This window comes from Polypterus senegalus, chromosome 4 (genome assembly GCF_016835505.1).
Source record: "Polypterus senegalus isolate Bchr_013 chromosome 4, ASM1683550v1, whole genome shotgun sequence".
Lineage (NCBI taxonomy): Eukaryota > Metazoa > Chordata > Cladistia > Polypteriformes > Polypteridae > Polypterus > Polypterus senegalus.
Genome location: NC_053157.1, coordinates 144,600,881 through 144,621,846, shown reverse-complemented (window position 1 = coordinate 144,621,846; position 20,966 = coordinate 144,600,881). Strand labels below are relative to the sequence as shown.

The 20,966-nt window shown below is 40.3% G+C and overlaps 1 protein-coding gene across 3 annotated transcripts in view; it reads left to right on the top strand.

Moving 5' to 3' along the window:
• The window catches only part of txk (TXK tyrosine kinase), a 72,704-nt gene extending 53,409 nt beyond the window's left edge, over nucleotides 1-19,295 (top strand). For all 3 annotated transcript variants that reach the window (XM_039751399.1, XM_039751401.1, XM_039751400.1), the window contains 2 exons: nucleotides 3,769-3,926; nucleotides 18,892-19,295. In XM_039751399.1, coding sequence (XP_039607333.1) covers nucleotides 3,769-3,926; nucleotides 18,892-18,963 — 230 coding nt within the window. In that variant the 3' untranslated portion in view covers nucleotides 18,964-19,295. The remainder of the gene's footprint in view (nucleotides 1-3,768; nucleotides 3,927-18,891) is intronic.
• The last annotated feature ends 1,671 nt before the right edge of the window (nucleotides 19,296-20,966 follow it).

The following is a 20,966-nucleotide window of genomic DNA, read 5'->3' as shown; positions in this document are numbered from 1 at the left end:
GCCAAAGTTTGCAAATTCTAAATATTTGGTTCTGCTTACATTTGTCCTTTACATGTGTGCTTATAGCCAATATTTATAGGAAACTTTTTTTTTCTTTTTTATAAACTTACATACTATTACAAGATCATATCCTATATATTTCCAGCGCCGCATCCGAGTGACAGCCTTTCAAGCAGCTCCGTATATGACTTTATCATTTTACCTTTTTATCTCTATTTTTCTCTATTTCACTGATCACTTCTACCACTTTCTTTTATGTGGAATTGCTCCCTGGACACTTTTTACACATTTTTACTATTTTACTACTTGACATGGATTTTTACACTCCGAGAATCGCCTATTCAAGTAGTCAGCTTAAAGCACTGAGAAGAAATGCTTATGCCGGTGTGGTTCCTTATTTACCTGACGAGGTAAGAAGACGATATCGGGGCAGCCGAGCCGGCGCAAAGATAAAAGATAAGATTAAATCGAGACAACTTGAGAGAAAATGGCGTTATAAACCGTTGGTGCCTTCTGTGATCCTGGGAAATGTGAACTCACTACCAAATAAGATCGACGAACTGGCTGTGCTGGTGAAAAATGTCAGAACCTACAGAGAATGCAGCTTGCTGTGTTTTAGTGAAACGTGGCTAACAACTACCATCCCAGATGCTAACGTGGAGCTACCGGGTTTAGCACAGTTAGAGCGGACAGAGACGCAAGTACCTGCGGAAAGAAGAAAGGAGGAGGACTCGCTCTCTATGTCAATACAAAGTGGTGCAACTCAGGACATGTAAACGTTAAAATCTCCACTTGCTGCAGGGACATCGAACTGTTGGCCGTAAGTCTGCGCCCCTATTACTTGCCCAGAGAGTTTGGACACGTGATTGTTGTTATTGTTTACATCCCCTCAAGCTTAACGCGAGATGGCGAGTGACATCATCCATTCCGCAGTTGCTAAGTTACAAACGCAGCACCCTGAGGCACTTGTGCTAATCGCTGGAGACTTTAACCATGTAACGCTGGACAAAACATTACCTGCCTTCTCCCAGTATGTGGATTGTAACACTCGGGAAACAGGACTATCGACCTACTGTATGCAAGCGTTAAAGACGCATACAGCGCCACCCCGCTGCCTGCGCTTGGGAAAGCAGATCATAACCTGGTTCTGCTTCAGCCTCAATACAAACCAAGAGTGAGGGCGCTACCTACAACTACACGCTCATTCAGGAAGTGGTCCCCTGAGGCAGAGCAGGCTCTGAGAGACTGCTTTGGAACTACAGACTGGGATATATTGCTTGGGTCACATAGTGAGAACATTGAAGAGGCTGTTGAATGCACAACTGATTACATCAACTTCTGTATGGACATTGTAGTTCCAGTAAGAACAGTATGCTGCTATGCTAACAACAAGCCATGGGTTACAAGTGACATCAAGGGCCTTTTGAACCAGAAGAAAAGGGCTTTTAAAGGTGGTGATCAGCATGAGCTCAAGTGCGTGCAGAAGGAACTCCGAGTCCAGCTCAGGGCGGTAAAAGAGCAGTACAGGAGAAAGCGGGAGCAGAAGTTGCAGAACAACAGCATGAAGGAAGTGTGGGATGGGATGAAGATTATCACTGGCTGCAGCTGAAGCGGGTGCCGCCATCGAGACAGACGTGGAGAGAGCAAACCAAATGAACAACTTCTTTAATAGGTTTGATCACTAACCCACTCTCACCTCGAGTACTGCATCCTCCAACCATCCTTCTGCTGATACCAGCATAGGTGAGACATCCCCACCCACAATTACAGCAGCCCATGTGAGCAGAGAGCTGAAAAGACTTTGTGCCAGCAAAGCAGTGGGTCCAGATGGTGTATCGCCACGACTGCTGAAGGCATGTGCGTTGGAACTGGGGAGTCCTCTACAGCGCATCTTCAACCTGAGCCTGGAACAAGGGAGAGTCCCAAGGCTTTGGAAAACATCTTGTATCACCCTGTCCCAAAGGTATCACGTCCTAGTGAGCTGAATGACTTCCGCCTGTTGCTCTGACGTCACATCTGATGAAGACCATGGAGCGGCTGCTGCTTCACCACCTGAGGCCACAGGTCCGTCACGCCCTCGACCCTCTGCAGTTCGCATACCAGGAGAAGGTGGGAGCGGAGGATGCCATCATCTATATGCTACACGATCCCTCTCCCACCTGGACAGAGGCAGTGGTGCTGTAAGAATTATGTTTTGGACTTCTCTAGCGCCTTCAACACCATCCAACCTCTGCTCCTTAGAGACAAGCTGACTGAGATGGGAGTAGATTCACACCTGTGGCATGGATTGTGGACTATCTTACAGACAGACCTCAATATGGCCTTGGGAACTGCAGGGCTGACATTGGGTTCAGCAATACAGGGGCACGGCAGGGGACTGAACTTTCTCCGGTCCTGTTCAATCTATATACATCAGACTTCCAATATGACTCGAGTCCTGCCACGTGCAAAAGTTCGCTGATGACACTGCTATTGTGGGCTGCATCAGGAGTGGGCAGGAGGAGGAGTACAGAAAGTTAATCAAAGACTTTGTTAAATGGTGCGACTCAAACCACTTACACCTTAACACCAGCAAGACCAAGGAGCTGGTGGTGGATTTTAGGAGGCCCAGGCCCCTCATGGACCCTGTGATCATCAGAGGTGACTGTGTGCAGAGGGTGCAGACCTTTAAATATCTGGGAGTGCAGCTGGATGACAAATTGGACTGGACTGCCAATACTGATGCTCTATGTAAGAAAGGTCAGAGCAGACTATACTTTCTGAGAAGGTTGGCATCCTTCAACATCTGCAGTAAGATGCTGCAGATGTTCTACCAGACGGTTGTGGCGAGTGCCCTCTTCTACGCGGTGGTGTGCTGGGGTGGCAGCATAAAGATGAAAGACGCCTCACGCCTGGACAAACTTGTTAAGAAGGCAGGCTCTATTGTAGGATTAAAGTTGGACAGTTTAACATCTGTGGCAGAGCGACGGGCACTAAGCAAACTCCTGTCAATCATGAAGAATCCACTGCATCCACTGAACAGTGTCATCTCCAGGCAGAGGAGTAGCTTCAGTGACAGACTTTTGTCACTGTCCTGCTCCACTGACAGACTGAGGAGATCGTTCCTCCCCCATACTATACGACTCTTCAATTCCACCCGGGAGTAAATGCTAACATTAATTTTATTTTAATTTTTTCATTTTTTCATTTTATTACTATTTAATTTAATATTGTTTCTTTGTATCAGTATACTGCTGCTGGATTATGTGAATTTCCCCTTGGGATTAATAAAGTATCTATCTATCTATCTATCTATCTATCTATCTATCTAAGATCCCATTTTTCTTACTCAGTTGAAATTAATTTTCCTCAAGTATGTTGAGAATAAAATAGGAGATATTATCAACTTAAACATCAAAATAGCAGCAGTAGCAAATAATAAAAAAAATTATTGTGGTCACATGAAGAGGTCTATAGTGTTAAACAGTTTAGTTAACATTAAGTGAGTAACAAAACACAGACCTGGGGGACAAGTACTTAGTTAAAATGTTTCCAGATTGATTTCATACTTCAGTTATTGTGTAAACATGGCTTATAATTGTATATTTTCTAAGAAAGTTAGTTGTTCTGAGCATATAATATAGCATTTTTTGCTATGCAAAAATATGCAGTGTCCAAAAGTAATTTGAAGTCAATTGTTGACAGAATTTATTTTAGAATTTCAAGTAATATATGCAAATAACAAAATCCTGTGAGTCTATGTTTTTTATTTGTTTTTCATCTTTGTAGGAGTGTTGATGTGGGAAATCTTCACTGAGGGCAGAACACCTTTTGAGAATAAATCAAATCCTGAAGTAGTGGATGAAATCACACAAGGTCATCGCCTTTATAAGCCATATTTAGCATCTCGTGATGTATACCAAGTTATGTACAGCTGTTGGCATGAGGTTTGTTACTTACTTTTAGCTAACTTCGTTAATAGTATTAAATAACAGTATTCTCAGGTAAATAAATATGAAGACTACTAGACTAGTAGTGTCCTTCCCCTGGATAGTGTTCAAATCCTTGTTTAAAGTCTTTTTATTCAAAAAACACAGTATTATTCAAAAGTGAAAGTCACCAGCTCAGGAGCATTCAATAAAAAGCACTGAAAGTTTCCTCAGCCTAATGGTTATGGAATTGAGGAGAGCCTCTTGACTGAGATGGAATGATGACCCCACCCACTGGGGAACCACCCAGAAAACACATGGAACATAATATAACCAACATAGACATGGAGAAGTTAAATTATACACAAAACATATAAAAAATACAGAATAATTCAAATAAATACCAAAAGTAGCAATATTAACATAGACAAAATAATTAAAAATGAACAAAAAATACATAAAATGGGTATAAAATGAACCATACAATAACAAAAATAAAATAAACCATAACAACTACTGTGTGTGTTTTTACTCTCGCCCAGGTATTTTGGAATTCCTTTTTTATGTTTGTATTGTACTGCAGTTCACTGTAGTTATAATCTGAAGAATAAGGAAAAACAGTAATGCCTCAGTTTCTTCTATGGCAATAAAAAATCATAATCCTTAATATTCATTTTTAATATGTATGTTTATTTCAGTCCCATGCAGTGCTAGTTGAGATACGGGCAGGGTGGTCTCTAGATTTTCTCCATACTTTAATGGGATAGGGGAGTTCAGAAAAAGAATGAATAAGTGAATTGATGGGCATTACTTCCTGGTGTGCGTAACCATGCTTTTTTAAGTTAAACACACCAGACTGTGCAAAACTATTAGGTTTCCTGTGTTTAGTGGTTCAAAACTGATATGATAAAATTGCCAGGTTTTTGCTTTATTCTATTAGCAGATTAATATAATCTGTGATTTTTTTTTGTAAATTGCCTAGTCTAAGGGCATCTGCCAATTAAAGAAAGATAATAATAGTTTAAAGTACTTTGCGTTATCAGCACCCCATCCAAGGTTTAACTTTGAGCATGATGCTTCAGGATAGGCTTTCAGGATAGTCCCTGAACTGGATTAAGTGGGTTCCATAATGGACAAATGTGATTTGTCGAAAGACATAATGAATTTAGAAAAAATAATTTGGAAGTCCTCTATCAGTCTTTAGGCTGCTTCGATTTGCTCCTCACATTCTTAAAAAAATTGTTTAATCTGTCTGACTATCATAGTTCTTAATTTGAGGTATGCTCTGACCTTGCAGTTTTGCCTGGTTCATTGTGAATTATTGTCCTTAATAGAAGATTGCTCTGCAACACCATGGACCTGTTAAGTCTAAGTCCATAATGTTGAAATACAAAAAACAAGGTGATACTTATACTGCTTTATCTGCCTGTTATCTTTATGGATGTCAATTTAAGATCACAGATGGCACTCTGTCCACAGTGAGTATCATATTATTACACTTAAGTGAGTTACATCAGACAATATTAGTGTGTTTTAAAGATATAAATGTCTTTAATTGTTTTTTTTTTTATATTTTTCCTTGTCATGTGCCTTTTTCCATGTCACAATGGTTTTCACAAATAACAATTCATTCCCTACATTCACATTCACTCTTATTGCTTAGATACTAGCTTTTTGTTGCAATATCTTATTTAATTTCAGTTTGTTATAAATCCATGACATCCCTGTCTGTTTCAGATTTTCTTCTCTGTTTTAGAGAGCACTGGGCTGAAAACTGATTTTACCTTCACATCAGTACTGTGACACTTCCAGTGATAGCAACCACTTGTATTAGTCCTTTGCAGGACACAAACTTATTATACACTCACTTACTGGAGGGAGAAGCGAACCCCACATTAACATGGGAAATGTACACAAGAAGGATATAAGTGTTTAAGCATAGTAAAGTTTTAAGATGCATGAGACACTGAGTTAGATGAATGCCTCAGAGGACTGCTTTAAGTATTTAGACATTGATCTGATTTTTCTTTTGGTACCAGAACATACATTGAAGTAATAAAATGTTGTTAGAATCTGTTTAAACCTTGAACCTATGTGTAAATATGTTAGGATCTATACATATCAAGATATATTTCTTTTGTATCTAGTGTATGTTTGTTATCTCTTTCCTATTAAAATGTGTATAAAAATTAGTAATGTGACTATTGCCAGCATATAAACCGGTAGCATGTATATTAAATTACCTGTATGACATACAGTAAGTCAGATATTTAATACTAACAAAAAAGAAAACATTACCTAATCCAAAGTAACTTTATAAAATATCAAAATTTGCATAAATTTGGATGTATAAATATAATATTTCAATTAGAAAATTTTGAAAGAGAGGAAAAGTAAAATTAGTATACTTGAATATTAGAATAATTACAATGTTAGATACTACATGAAGTTGTACTATGTATCACTAGTTGGCAGCATTTTTCAATGCTGTTAGAAAATACAAGAAATGGTAAAATAGAGTATATTTTAGTGGAAGTGTAATTAAATTGCTGTGGTGGGCTGGCTTCCCACCTTGCACCCTGTGTTGGCTGGGATTGGCTCCAGCAGATCCCCGTGACCCTGTAGTCAGGATATAGCTGGTTGGATAATGGATGGATGGAATTAAATTGACCTAGCATTCTGGGCTCAAATCCAATGTCCATTCAATGTTCATGTGATGTTAGCATGTACTCCAGTTGCCTACAATTTGAAATTGCATTAAACAAGTTTGAGAATGTTTTGTTATGTAGAATTTACTTAATTTTGCAGTTTAATTCTGCAATGTATTTTAGTTTATGATTCCTCTATTTTATTTGACTGAAGTTCCTGCCTTGTGCCCTGTGTTGGCTGGGATTGGCTCCAGCAGACCCCCGTGACCCTGTATTCGGATTCAGCGGGTTAGAAAATGGATGGATGGATGGATGAAGTTGAATCCTTATGTTTGGGCTTTCATTTTGACCAATAATTGAGACTATAATTTCAAATATTTATTTGAATTTATTCAAATATGGGAATTGAAAATATTCTGAACTATATACATGTGTGTTCCATTTTGAGGAGAACATTATTTTGTTGTTTACCAATAATAGATTTGTTAAATTTTAATATATATATTTGAAAGTTAAGGCGCTGTATTCCATATTTTTTTAAACTTACACAACTTTATTGCAGTGAAGGCTAGCTTCCCAGTACATGTCTTTTCCGGCAATTTTTAGTCATAGCCTTTACATAATATTAGCAAGTTGTGGATAGCCGTGATTTACACCTGCAACCTCTAGATGTCTAGTGTAACATTTTCAACAACTAAGTCATAGCACACTACAATGACTGTGCTGTGAAGTCTGATTTTGGCAAAAAATCATGGGTATAGGCCGGGGTGGGCAAACCTTTTGGCTCAGGGGCCACATTAACTTTTAAAATTTGACAGATGGGCCGGGCCAGCACTAGATGCATACATATCAAATATAAACATAAAAAAGGCATTACAGTGTTAATATTTACATTCACTTTTAGTGGGAACAGTGTTGTTGATCACCCTTTTTTGCCAGTGCATCGAAGTCTGGTATTAGTTTTGTTGTGGCAATTCTCAGAACAGATCTGAGGTGTTCATCGCTCAACTGGGATCTGTGGAGTGCTTTGTTGGTGCTCATCACACTAAAAGTCTGTTCACACACATACGTAGAGCCAAACAACACCAGCATCCTCTGTGCCATCTTCTGGATGTTTGGAAATTTGGCTGCGCTTAATGAAGCATAAAACTCATCCAGTTAAAGAGAGTTGAACTTCTCCTTTAAGACGGTGTCACATTGGAAATCAATCAGTTCCAACTGCAACTCCTGTGGTGCCGTTTCAGGGTCTTGTGTGAAGGGACATGACACCAGCTGAAGTGACTTGTACATTTTTCCAAAATTAGAGAACCGACAGTAGAATTCTCCTTGCAGGTCATCCAGTGATTTTATGTATTTTTTCACAAGTCGAGGCGCCTCTTTCAGCGTAGCCAGTGTGGGGAAATGAACGAATGAATTGTTTGACATTTGCTTTGAGAATAAAGCCAGCTTGGTTTTGAAGGCTGTGACATTTGTGTATAATTCATGCACAAACTGGTCTTTCCCTTGTAGCTTCACGTTCAGCTCATTCATGTGTGTCAGTATGTCCACAGCAAAAGCTAAATCACAAAGCCAATTTGTGTCACTCTGCTCAAGAAAATCGTCAGCTTTCTCAAGTAGCTCCAAAAATGAGATAATCTCCTGTTTGAGCTCTCACACTCGTCGACATATTTTTCCCAAAATTAACCAGCGGACATTGGTGTGATAAAGCAAGTCCTGCTGATCAGCGTCAATTTCTTCAAGAAACTTAACTGGCAATGCTGAAGTCCCCTCATTTAAATAAAGTTAACGAGTTTTACAACTGGCTTCACTACGTAGTCAAGCTGCAATATGGATTTACACAGTGCTACCTGGTGGGTTAGGCAGTGTAAGAAAATTACCTCCTGCTCAGGGTTGTCCTTCTTCACCCTCTCCTGGAGCAACCCAATGTTTTTTCCAGTCAGATTTGGCGATCCATCTGTGGTAACGCTGGTGAGCGTACTCCAAGGTAGTTTGTGCCTATTGATGACCCCCGACATGCTGTCATACAAGTCCTCTCCCCGCGTTTTCCCCTTTAGGGATTCCATGGCCAAATACTCCTCCATTATCTCAAAATTCTCATTAATCCCTCTGATAAAAATTAAAGGCTGAGCGGTGTCCTTTATGTCATTACTTTCATCCAGTGCCAAGGAATATAATATAAATGACTGTGCAATTTTATTTAACTTGCTAGCTAAGTCTTTGTCAATTAGCTCAACATGGCGAGTCACTGTCCTGCGTGATAAGCTAATTTTTTCAAATTTGTTCTTGCTCTCAGGACACAAGATACCTGCTGTCTCTACCATGCACTCTTTGAGAAACTCTACTTCAGAGAAATGTTTGCTGGTCTATGCTACTTTGAATGCCAGCACATGATTCTTGGATGGCAGTTTGTCGGATAAAGGTGTTTTGCTGAGCCTGCAAACTAGCTGCCAACCTCTGAGTGGTGGCCATCTGTTCTTGCGTTGACTGGTTGTTAGCATAATTAGCATGCTTGGTGGAAAAGTGGCAACTGATGTTGTATTCCTTTAAAACCGCAACGGTTTCTTGGCGAATAAGACATGCAGCCTTTGACCGGTCTTTAGTGACAAAGTATTTAGTTGTCCATTCCTTATTAAACACTCTGCACTCACTGTCGACTTTTCTTTTCCTTGGCCCACTCATTGTTGCAGATGGGTTCAGAGCAGTAGCAGAGTAATAACAGAGACTACCCCTGGCTTCGCAAAATCAAGTCAATGTATCACTGCGTCTAATGCGCCACCTGGTGGAACGCCAGGCATTACAGGACAAGGTCAAATGAATGTAGTCATAATTATGATATGATTTGATTTGGGCAATTCTGTACCAGTCTTCGGCGGGCCGGATTAAAAAAGACCAACGAGCCGGAGGTGGCCCGCGGGCCGTAGTTTGCCCACCCCTGGTATAGGCTGTTGTGTTTATGGCAGTTGACACATAATGAGATTTCAGCCAGAAGTATGGACAGTGGAGAAAGTTCCAGTATATTGGATATCTTCCTCTTATATGGATTTCAAATAAAAATTATACTGGTATGCTAAACAATAGTGGAAAAGTTGCAAGCATGTTTAAACACAATATATGCAAATTTGTGCATACAAAAGTAGATGAGAAATATAGTTTTGTACTTGTTTATTAGTATTTTAAAGACAATATCTTTATGTATGGCCTTGTATATGAATGTGTAATAAAGTTGTATAACCCTTTAAGAATATTACTCAAGAGTCGTATGCAGTTCAGCCTAATCAGTAAGTTAATGCAAATTTTAATATAATAAATGAAGAAGTGTCATGTCTTGTGCTATGTTCGTTTGGTGGCTATGGCAGCAACATGGGCAAATAATTGAAAGGGAAAAGCTGCATTTTTATTGGTGCAAGAGAGCTGAATACCTTCTATCAAATCTAAAGGTGTGACAATTTAATTTCTGAACCTAAGAAAAAATGTGTGTATCTGAGCATTAGCGGCTACCGTCACCATTAAAGTAATCTCCTTCCACAGCCATTCCAGGAATTAAATTGTTGCACCTGGTATCTGAGTAGTAGAGCATTAACAAGCATTTCAGCATATTAAGGGAAATACCTGTGTGCACAGTTCATTAAAAACACATTTGTTATTTGCTAAACAAAATGCATTTCAATCTGAAAAGTATATACAAATGCATTATACTGCTTTTTATCAAAACCTTTAGAATTTATTTGTATCATGATACGGATTTTTGCCCATACCACCCACTTCTAGATCCTTTGCCACTGCTGCTTGCCATCCAGTATCTGGATTTGCATTGTGAGAGCTGCATATAAATCAAATTAAGTTTTTGAGGGCCACAGACTCTGCCAAGGGTGCATCTTGTCTCCTCTTTTATTCATTGTATTTATGGCCAAGATATCAGGCTTGGAAAGTATTAGTTTGGGGAACCTAAAGATTATCTTTATCATTTACAGATAATATTGTCCTTTTAGCGTCATCAGACTGTTATCTGTGATGTAGACTGGAATGGTTCATACCTGATTGAGATGAGTTTGGTATGATAATTAGCACCACCAATCTGAGACTATGGTTCACTCCTTGAAAAGAATAATTTGATCCCTTCAAGTAATGGATAATTTCAGGTACTTTAGGGTGTTATTTTTGAGTGATGCTGAAGGTGTTCATCAGATTGATCAACAATTTGATGTAGTGCTAGCAGTTTTACAGACAATGAAGCAGACCATGGTAGTGAAGACTGAGGTTAGTCATCAGAAGAAGCAGTCAATTCTATGTCGGCATCCTCATGTATGCTCACAAGCTATATATGATGTGACAAAAGAATTAAATTACAAGTAGAAACAGACAAAATGATACCTGGACAAAGTTATAGACCTCACTTTCTGTGATAGGGTCAGAAACACAGCATTATTATAGTGCAGTGGAGCAGAACTGTGCAGACTGACAGGAGCCATTTAAGGTGGATTTTGGACATATAGTTTGGCTGCTGGTGACATTTGAGGGAGTTACACAGGACACGCTAGAGAGATTATATATCTCAACTGGGCTGGGACCAAAGTATCTGAGAATTCCCCCAAAGGTTTTGACCGTTTTTTTTTTTCTTTTAGTTTTTACTTAATTTTCCATTTTATTTTTTTTACTATTTATTAAGTCTTCCTTTTTCACCATCTTCTAGTTTTAGTCTTTATTCAAATTTTGTGTTCTGTTTTTCAGTTTTTATTTAGTTTTACCTTTTCAGTAGTTGTCTTTGTAGTGGTCAAATTGTTTATCATACATGTGGGATATTGATCAACTTTATACATAAATACATGAAATGTATATTATTGTGTTACAGCATCATTTTTATCATGCTAATGTGACAGTTCAAAGCTTTTAGCATAATTTAAAAATGCGGTAATCAAATAAGTATTCTCTGTTCTTGTTACTTTAACCTGCATTAAGGTTAAGCAAAGGGTTGTTAAAAAAAACAAAAACTTTCAAGTTGTGTGATTCCATTTGCAATTTCACAGCACACCAAAGATAATATCTTCATATATGCGTGCATAATATTGTGGATAGAGGAGTAGGGTAATTAAGCATTGTTACTTTGAAATGAATATTACTTAAGAAAAAGTAACACTTTCCATTTAGATGTTTAATTCAAAAGGACAAAAGCACAGGTATCAGGTCAAATGTTACTCAAGGTCTTGGTTTACTTTAACTTCAGTTAGGCTTTTAATGTACTAAAAACAATATAAATATACAGTATTATATATTATAAGTATGCAGTATGTTAAATGTAACATATCTAGTCAAGCTGGAATAGCCTAAAAGGTTGATTAAACAGAAAAATAAACTATTAATGCATTTTACATAAATCAACTTGTTCATAAACAATTTTTTTCAAAAGGCTCTGCTGTGTGCAACTTAAAACACCCGCTTTTGCATTTTAGACCAAATGAACTTTGAAGTACTGTCTGTAACGCACAGTCCTCTTTAGATGCTTATATTCCCACCATTCAAAAAAGACAATTTTGCCTTATTTTGCAAAAATATTGTTTACTGTATATATTTAGTTTCCTCCCATAGTCCAAAGACATGCAGGTTAGGTGCATTGGCGATTCTAAATTGTCCCTAGTGTGTAAGGCTTGGTGTGTGGGTATCTGTGTGTGTGTGTGTGTATGTGTGTGTGCGCCCTGCAGTGGGCTGGCGCCCTGCCCGGGGTTTGTTTTTTGCCTTGCGCCCTGTGTTGGCAGGGATTGGCTCCAGCAGACCCCCGTGACCCTGTAGTTAGGATATAGCGGGTTGGATAATGGATGGATGGATGTATATATTTATATATTTAATGAAAATGTGTCATTGATCACTATCAATTAACAAAATATATTTATTCCTAGGTGTACTATGAAATAAATTACATTCATCCACACTCTGAGTGTACATCTTACTCAAGTACTAAATAACTTGATTAAAACTAAATGTATACATGTAGCATCGACTCTGTTGACAGCATTAATTGCATGCTACATGTCTGCTTATGAACTCACTGCAGTGACACCAACATCAAGCTGGCAATATCTTGCCAAGTAAGGTAATTTTTTTAATGGCAGCAATAAGCTTACAAAGCCCCCTCCCCAAATGTTAACTTAAATAAATGACAGCTATTCCAAACATTAAGAAATAATTTTTTATTCTGTCAGTTTACTCAGATTTGATAGCTAGATATTGCTCTATAATAAGAATAACAGAACATCTGAATCAGAGTCACAACTTTACTTTTTAAATGAGTAATATAACAGGGCTACTAAAGAATAAAACAAATACTTAAAGTGATATGTTTTTTAATGTAATAGAAATTCAGTTCATACAGTATATGTGGATTGCTGAAAATCTTACTTCCCTTGGTATAAAAAGATAACAGCACTTTTTTTTCAGTCTAAACACCAACTGAATATACTGTTAACTTTGCATGGTTGGTAACAAATTATAGAGACAGACATGAGTACAATGAAAGTGAAAATTACAAAGTATAGTTTTGTTCTTGTTTGTTTTTTTATTAAAATTTTTTCTAGTTTATAGATTTTTTCATCCATCCATCCATCCTCTTCCGCTTATCTGAGGTCGGGTCGCGGGGGCAGCAGCTTAAGCAGAGAGGCCCAGACTTCCCTCCCCGCCACTTCTTCCAGCTCTTCCGGAGAATCCCATGCTCCCAGGCCAGCCGGGAGACATAGTCCCTCCAGCGTGTCCTGGGTCTTCCCCGGGCCTCCTCCCGTTGGACGTGCCCGAACACCTCACAAGGGAGGCGCCCAGGAGGCATCCTGATCAGATGCCCGAGCCACCTCATCTGACTCCTCTCGATGCTGAGGAGCAGCGGCTCTACTCTGAGCCCCTCCCGGATGACTGAGCTTCTCACCCTATCTTTAAGGGAAAGCCCAGACACCCTGCGGAGGAAACTCATTTCAGCCGCTTGTATTCGATCTCGCTCTTTCGTCACTACCCATAGCTCATGACCATAGGTGAGGGTAGAAGCGTAGATCGACTGGTAAATTGAGAGCTTTGCCTTACGGCTCAGCTCCTTTTTCACCACGACAGACCGATGCAGAGCCCGCATCACTGCGGATGCCGCACCGATCCGACTGTCGATCTCACGCTCCATTCTTCCCTCACTCGTGAACAAGACCCTGAGATACTTGAACTCCTCCACTTGGGGCAGGATCTCTCCCCCAACCCTGAGAGGGCACTCCACCCTTTTCCGGCTGAGGACCATGCTCTCGGATTTGGAGGTGCTGATTCTCATCCCAGCCGCTTCACACTCAGCTGCGAACCGATCCAGAGAGAGCTGAAGATCACGGCCTGATGAAGCAAACAGGACAACATCATCTGCAAAAGCAGTGACCCAATCCTGAGTCCACCAAACCGACCCCTTCAACACCCTGGTTGCGCTTAGAAATTCTGTCCATAAAAGTTATGAACAGAATCGGTGACAAAGGGCAGCCCTGGCGGAGTCCAACTCTCACTGGAAACGGGCTCGACTTACTGCCGCAATGCGGACCAAGCTCTGACACCGGTTGTACAGAGACCAACAGCTCTTATCAGGGGTCCGTACCCCATACTCCCGAGCACCCCCACAGGATTCCCCGAGGGACACGGTGAATGCCTTTTCCAAGTCCACAAAACACATGTAGACCGGTCGGGCAAACTCCCATGCACCCTCCAGGACTCTGCTAAGGGTGAAGAGCTGGTCCACTGTTCGCCACCAGGACTAAAACCACACTGTTCCTCCTGAATCCGAGGTTCACTATCCGACGGACCCTCCTCTCCAGAACCCCGAATAGACTTTTCCAGGGAGGCTGAGGAGTGTGATCCCTCTATAGTTGGAACACACCCTCCGTCCCCTTTTAAAGAGGGGACCACCACCCCGGTCTGCCAATCCAGAGGCACTGTCCCGATGTCCATGCGATGTTGCAGAGACGTGTCAACCAAGACAGTCCTACAACATCCAGAGCCTTAAGGAACTCCGGCGATCTCATCCACCCCGGGCCCTGCCACCAAGGAGTTTTTGACCACCTCGGTGACTTCAGTCCCAGAGATGGGAGAGCCCACCTCAGAGTCCCCAGGCTCTGCTTCCTCATTGGAAGGCATGTTAGTGGGATTGAGGAGGTCTTCAAGTACTCCTCCCACCACCCACAACGCCCCGAAGTCGAGGTCAGCAGCGCACCATCCCCACCATATACGGTGTTGACACTGCACTGCTTCCCTCCTGAGACGCCGGACGGTGGACCAGAATCTCCTCGGCCGTCCAAAGTCGCTCTCCATGGCCTCCAAACTCCTCCCATGCCCGAAGTTTTGCCTCAGCAACAACCGGCCGCTGCGTTCGCTTGGCCTGCCGGTACCTATCAGCTGCCTCCAGAGACCCACAGGACAAAAAGTCCTATAGGACTCCTTCTTCAGCTTGACGGCATCCCTCACCGCGGTGTCCACCAACGGGTTCGGGATTGCCGCCACGACAGGCACCACCACCTTGCGCCACAGCTCCGTCAGCCGCCTCAACAATAGAGGCACGGAACATGGCCCATTCGACTCAATGTCCCCACCTCCCTCGGGACGGGTTGAAGTTCTGCCGGAGGTGGGAGTTGAAGCTACTTCTGACAGGGGACTCTGCCAGCCGCTCCCAGCAGACCCTCACAACACGCTTGGGCCTACCAGGTCTGACCGCATCTTCCCCACCATCGGCCAACTCACCACCAGGTGGTGATCAGTTGACAGCTCCCCCCTCTCTTCACCCGAGTGTCCAAGACATATGGCCGCAAGTCCACGACACACCACAAAGTCGATCATCGACCTGAGGCCTAGGGTGTCCTGGTGCCAAGTGCACATATGAACACCCTTATGCTTGAACATGGTGTTCGTTATGGACAATCCGTGACGAGCACAGAAGTCCAATAACAAAACACCGCCGGGTTCAGATCGGGGCCATTCCTCCCAATCACACCCTTCCAGGTCTCACTGTCATTGCCCACGTGAGCATTGAAGTCTCCCAGCAAAACGAGGGAATCCCCAGAAGGTATGCCCTCTAGCAACCCTCCAGAGACTCCAAAAGGGTGGATACTCCAAACTGCTGTTCGGGCATACGCACAAACAACAGTCAGGACCCTTCCCCACCCGGCGGAGGGAGGCCACCCTCTCGCCCACCGGGTAAACCCCAATGCACAGGCTCCAGTCGGGGCAATAAGTATGCCCACACCTGCTCGGCGCCTCACCGGGCAACTCCAGAGTGGTAGAGAGTCCAGCCCCTCTCAAGGAGATTGGTTCCAGAGTCCAAGCTGTGCGCCGAGGTGAGTCCGACTATATCTAGCCGAACCTCTCGACCTCGCAAGCACTAGCTCAGGCTCCTTCCCTTCAGAGAGGTGACATTCCACGTCCCAAGAGCCAGTTTCTGTAGCCGAGGATCAGACCGCCAAGGTCCCCGCCTTCGGTCACCACCCAACTCACACTGCACCCAACCTCCTTGACCCCTCCCATAGGTGGTGAGCCCATGGGGAGGAGAACCCACGTTACCTCTTCGGCTGTGCCCGCCGAGCCCCATGGGTGCAGGCCCGCCACCAGGCGCCGCCATCGAGCCCCACCTCCAGGCCTGGCTCCAGAGGGGGCCCGTGACCCGTCCGGCAAGGGAAAACATCGTCCACAGTTTTTATTTTTCATTGGAGGTTTATTGAACCGCTCTTTGTCTCATCCCTCACCTAGGACCAGTTTGCCTTGGTGGCCCTACCAGGCATAAAGCCCCGGACAACATAGCTCCTAGGATCATTGGGACATGCAAACCCCTCCACCACGATAAGGTGACGGTTCAAGGAGGAGTAGATTTTTTTTTTTTATTAGATTTTTTTCATTTTTATTTTAATTTTATTTAATGAATCAATTTAGTTTTTGTTTACAAGATACAAAACTTAGTTTTGTAACAAGTTGCTGAGGATTTACACCCATCAGCCACAACATTAAACTCACCTGTCTAATATTGTGTAGGCCCAACCTCGTGCTGCCGAAACCGCTCTGACCTGTTGAGGTATGGACTCCACAAGACCTCTGAAGGTGTCCTGTGGTATCTTCCACCACAACAGTAGAAGATGATCCTTTATCTCATGAAAGTTGCGAGGTGGGGCCTCAATGGATCAGACTTGTTTTTCCAGCACATCACACAGATGCTTGATCCAATTAAGATCACCTTGAACTGTTTGTCATGTTTCTCAAACCATTCCAGGGACAATTTTTGTTGTGTGGCAGAGTGCATTATCCTGCCGAAAGAGGCCACTGCCATAAGGGAATACCATTGCCATGAAAGGGTGTACATGATTGGCAGCAATCCTTAGTTGGGTGGTACTGGTAAAGTAAATTCCACATGAATGCCAGAACCCAAGGTTTAAAAACAGAATATTGCACAAAACATCCAACTACCTGCCTGCTTACATTCTTCCCATAGTGCATCCTGCCTGAAATCTCCTACCCAGGTAAACAGTGCACACACACCCTGCCATCCACATGATCTAACAGAAACAGAATTCATTACACCAGTCTACCTGTTTCCATTGCGCCATGGTGCAGTGGCCCCATACACAGCATGCTATGATGACACCTTTATCTGATTGCCAACATTAGGTTTGTCATCTATTTCTGTTACAATAGCTCTTCTGTGGGATTGGACCAAATGTGCTAACCTTTTCTCTCCATATGTATCAATGTGCCTTGGGTGCTCATTCACCCATTGTCCTTCCTTGGATCACTTTTGGTTGGTACTAATCACTACATATCAGGAACATCTCACAAATCCTGCCATTTTGGAGATGCCATGACCTAGGTGTCTAGCCATCACAATTGGACTCTTGTCAAATTCACTCAGATCCTTATACTTGCCTAATTTTCCAGCTTCCAATACATCATCTTCAAGAACTAGCTGTTCACTTACTGCTAATATATCCCACCCTTGGACAGGTGACATTATAATAGGATAATCAATATTATTCACTTTACATGTCAGTGGTTTTAATGTTGTGGCTAATCAGTACAGAATGACCTGCACTGTTTAGATTAGCAGGTTATCATCACAACCCCCTGAGGAAAGTGAATTATTCCATATTATAATGTGCTGAGGTTTTATTTTTTATTTACTCAACCTCACATCTACTAATTAGCTGGAAGCTAACCACACTTTCCTGCTGTGATAGTGCAAGGTGTAAAAGTCTTCATTTATACAAAAGCTATGCATGTTATTAATTCTCAGATAGCAGCATCTGAACAGATTATGAACAAATGTTTCAAATGCACCATATTCTGTGATGTAAAAAAGTAAGTGTATTAAATAAACTGTTGTAGACGTTCAGTTTATAAGAAGTATTTTGAATCATTTCACAAGGAAAGAATCAAAGTTAAATAGGGTTTTACTTACTCACTGTGAATGCTCAAGTGTACAAATCCAGTTTGGCATTAACAGTTAACCTGATATGTTTGTCTTTAGGAAGATGTAGGAAATCATGTAAATAGACAAAATAACCTAAGAAATTGTACAAAGTATTATTAAATCTATAAAGCCTGTTTGGTTAGCTAAGGTATTCCAATACTGTCAAGTCCTGCACTTCAAATTCACAGCTTGATAATTTGTTCATTTTTCAGACTTTTCTGTAAGTAGATCTTTATATTTCCTGGTTTCTGTTTTGAATCCACAGGTGTCATTGAATATATGATTCACTCTTTAATTGAATGATCAACATTATCAGTAATCCCTTTGATAATTTTGAATATCTAGATTAGGTCCCCACTATTAAAGAGTTTATTTTTCCCTAGTTTGTCAAAGAAGAATATGTACTTGTTTCTTTTCTGTGAATAACTTCTGGTGCTGTTGTATTTTAAAGTGTGAAAACCAGAACTGCAGTCATTATTTCATTTGTAGTCTCAGTTGCATATTGCAGTTTGAGCATAAAATCTATTGATTTATCCATTCATTATTAAAGCCACTTAATCTATTTCAGGTACGTGGGATGAGACATGGGCCAAACTTTATAGTATTGCTATAGCATAGTGTAGAAAACAACTCAAGATGAAGTGTCAGTCCATTGTTTATGTTTAAACCAATCTGGTAAATGAACCATTGGTTCAGAAGCTTTGAGGGAATGGTTCTTTACAATCCTGTTAGCAAGTAGAAATATACCTTTAAATAAATGTCATATATACTGCTTTTCATTTAAGCTCATACCTTGTTATAACATATAATATTTGAATTGTTTCAAACAACATACTGTTTATCAATGGCTCCCGAAACTTCTAATGGATTTCAATTGTTCACTTTTCAGAAACCAGAAAGCAGACCTTCATTTGCCGAATTGTTGAACAGCATCAAAAGGATAGCAGAAGGTGAATTCTAGGACAAGATTCATCACAGCATTTCGTATAGAATGGAGTATAGTTTGGCTTTTCAACACTAGAAAATCTAGCACAAATTAGTGTAGCACTGTAGTCTCAGGGAAGTTCAAAATGTAAAAATGTCTTTTTTTTCCTGTTGTGCCCACAATGAATGTGCTCGCAATAAATACTGTCTTGCACAGCCTGTTGTGATCACAGAATATATGCAATAAAGATATTTATGTAAGAGTCACTTACTGTAATAATGTAAAGAACTGTATAATGTATATTTGTAGAATGCTTTGTGTCAATACAGACAGTTAATAGTGATATAAAAACAGTAATTATTACATAATTTTTAGGTGTATAGACGTATTGTTTGTCCATTCTCTGTGGGAATATGTTTGTGTGTTTTTAAAAACATACATCAGGATTGTGTACTCAAATTCATATATATTACAGCATTTTTAGTAAAAATTAGAGTGATAAAAAGTAATAAAAAGAGTTAATAATAATATTTATTTTAATTAGAGCATAAGTAATTGTTGAACTGTTTTATATGTCTTTGTTATTGTTCTGTAAGTTAACTTGTTTTTCACAAGTTTTAATCAGGACAGGACTGGGATGGGCAAATTTGTACATAGTGTGATTTGGTTTTTGATGTTCTAATAGATATTACCACAAAGGATTTTTTAGATAAACTACTTTAGCAGCAAGTTTCTGGTAAGCAGATGTTTCCATGGGTGCTTATTAAAATTGACCTGCTCTTTTGCCAATAAGTTATCAAAATGAAACTAAGCAGAGTAAGCACAATACAGTATTGTGATCTCATGGGTAATACAAGAAAGCCAAAATTTATTTTAAATTCAGGAAGAGGTAAAACAAAATGTCAATGTCAATTTATTTATATAGCACATTTAAAACATAGGAATGCTGGGGCCAAAGTGCTTTACAATAAAAGAAGGAAAAAACATACAATTGACGTAAATAACATAAATAGAAATAAAATAAATGAACATAAATAAAATTAATAATAAACAGAAGTAATGTTACATAATCACAATGAGGAAACCATCAGTATTACAGTCACGGAATGCAAGTGAATAGAAATGCGTCTTTAATCTTGTTTTGAACAGTTCAATTGTAGACGACTCCTTTATGTGATGAGGTAAAGTGTGAACTAAGGCAAGCAATTCCATCATAAGCTCAAAGTAGAAAATGGTTACTGATTTCCATCATTACTAGTCAAAAATCTGTACTTCAGATGGCCCTCCGAAAGTGAATTTGTCCAGCCCTTCGACAGCCACTGTTTCTTATATTTCTATGAATTACGAATAAAACAGAACTTTATTGTTCTTCTTATGAGTGGAACATTTGTCAACAACAATACCATACATTCAAATAGACAAAAAAAAGACAGTGAGACATTTTTGCTGCAATATAAGATGCATACGTTTACATATTTTACATTTTACAGCAGTAGGTAGATGGCAGTGAAATGTCAGTCATTTACACAAATTTTGTAAACATGCATACAGATTATTTTTTGTCAACATGCAGGTCATCATCATGCATAAGAGAAAGTAATGCCTAGGCGGGACATATATTAAAATTCCATCTATCCCTCCATCCATTATCCAAATCTATTTAATCCATTTCAGGATAGCAGGGCCCCAGTGTCTATCCCGGTAGTATTGAACTGAAGGTAGAAGCCAAGCAATGATGAGTCCACCATTTGGCACAGTCAAATACTACTTACACTGACTAATGCTGTGCCAAATTACAACTGCCAATTAAACTGGTGTATATCTTATACTTATTAAATTAATTGTATATTGGATTTATTGTATGTTTTATTTGATGTAAATTCTGGCTTTCAACTTCCTGTACTGAACTTTTTGTTGCTGACATATTACATTAATAAAGTAGATCTTAACAGTGAATCACATACTTGAGGACAAAGGTAGAAATTAATGGGCAGTGCATTTAGGACAAACCGGAAAGCATTTCTTTTTGCAAAGAGTTG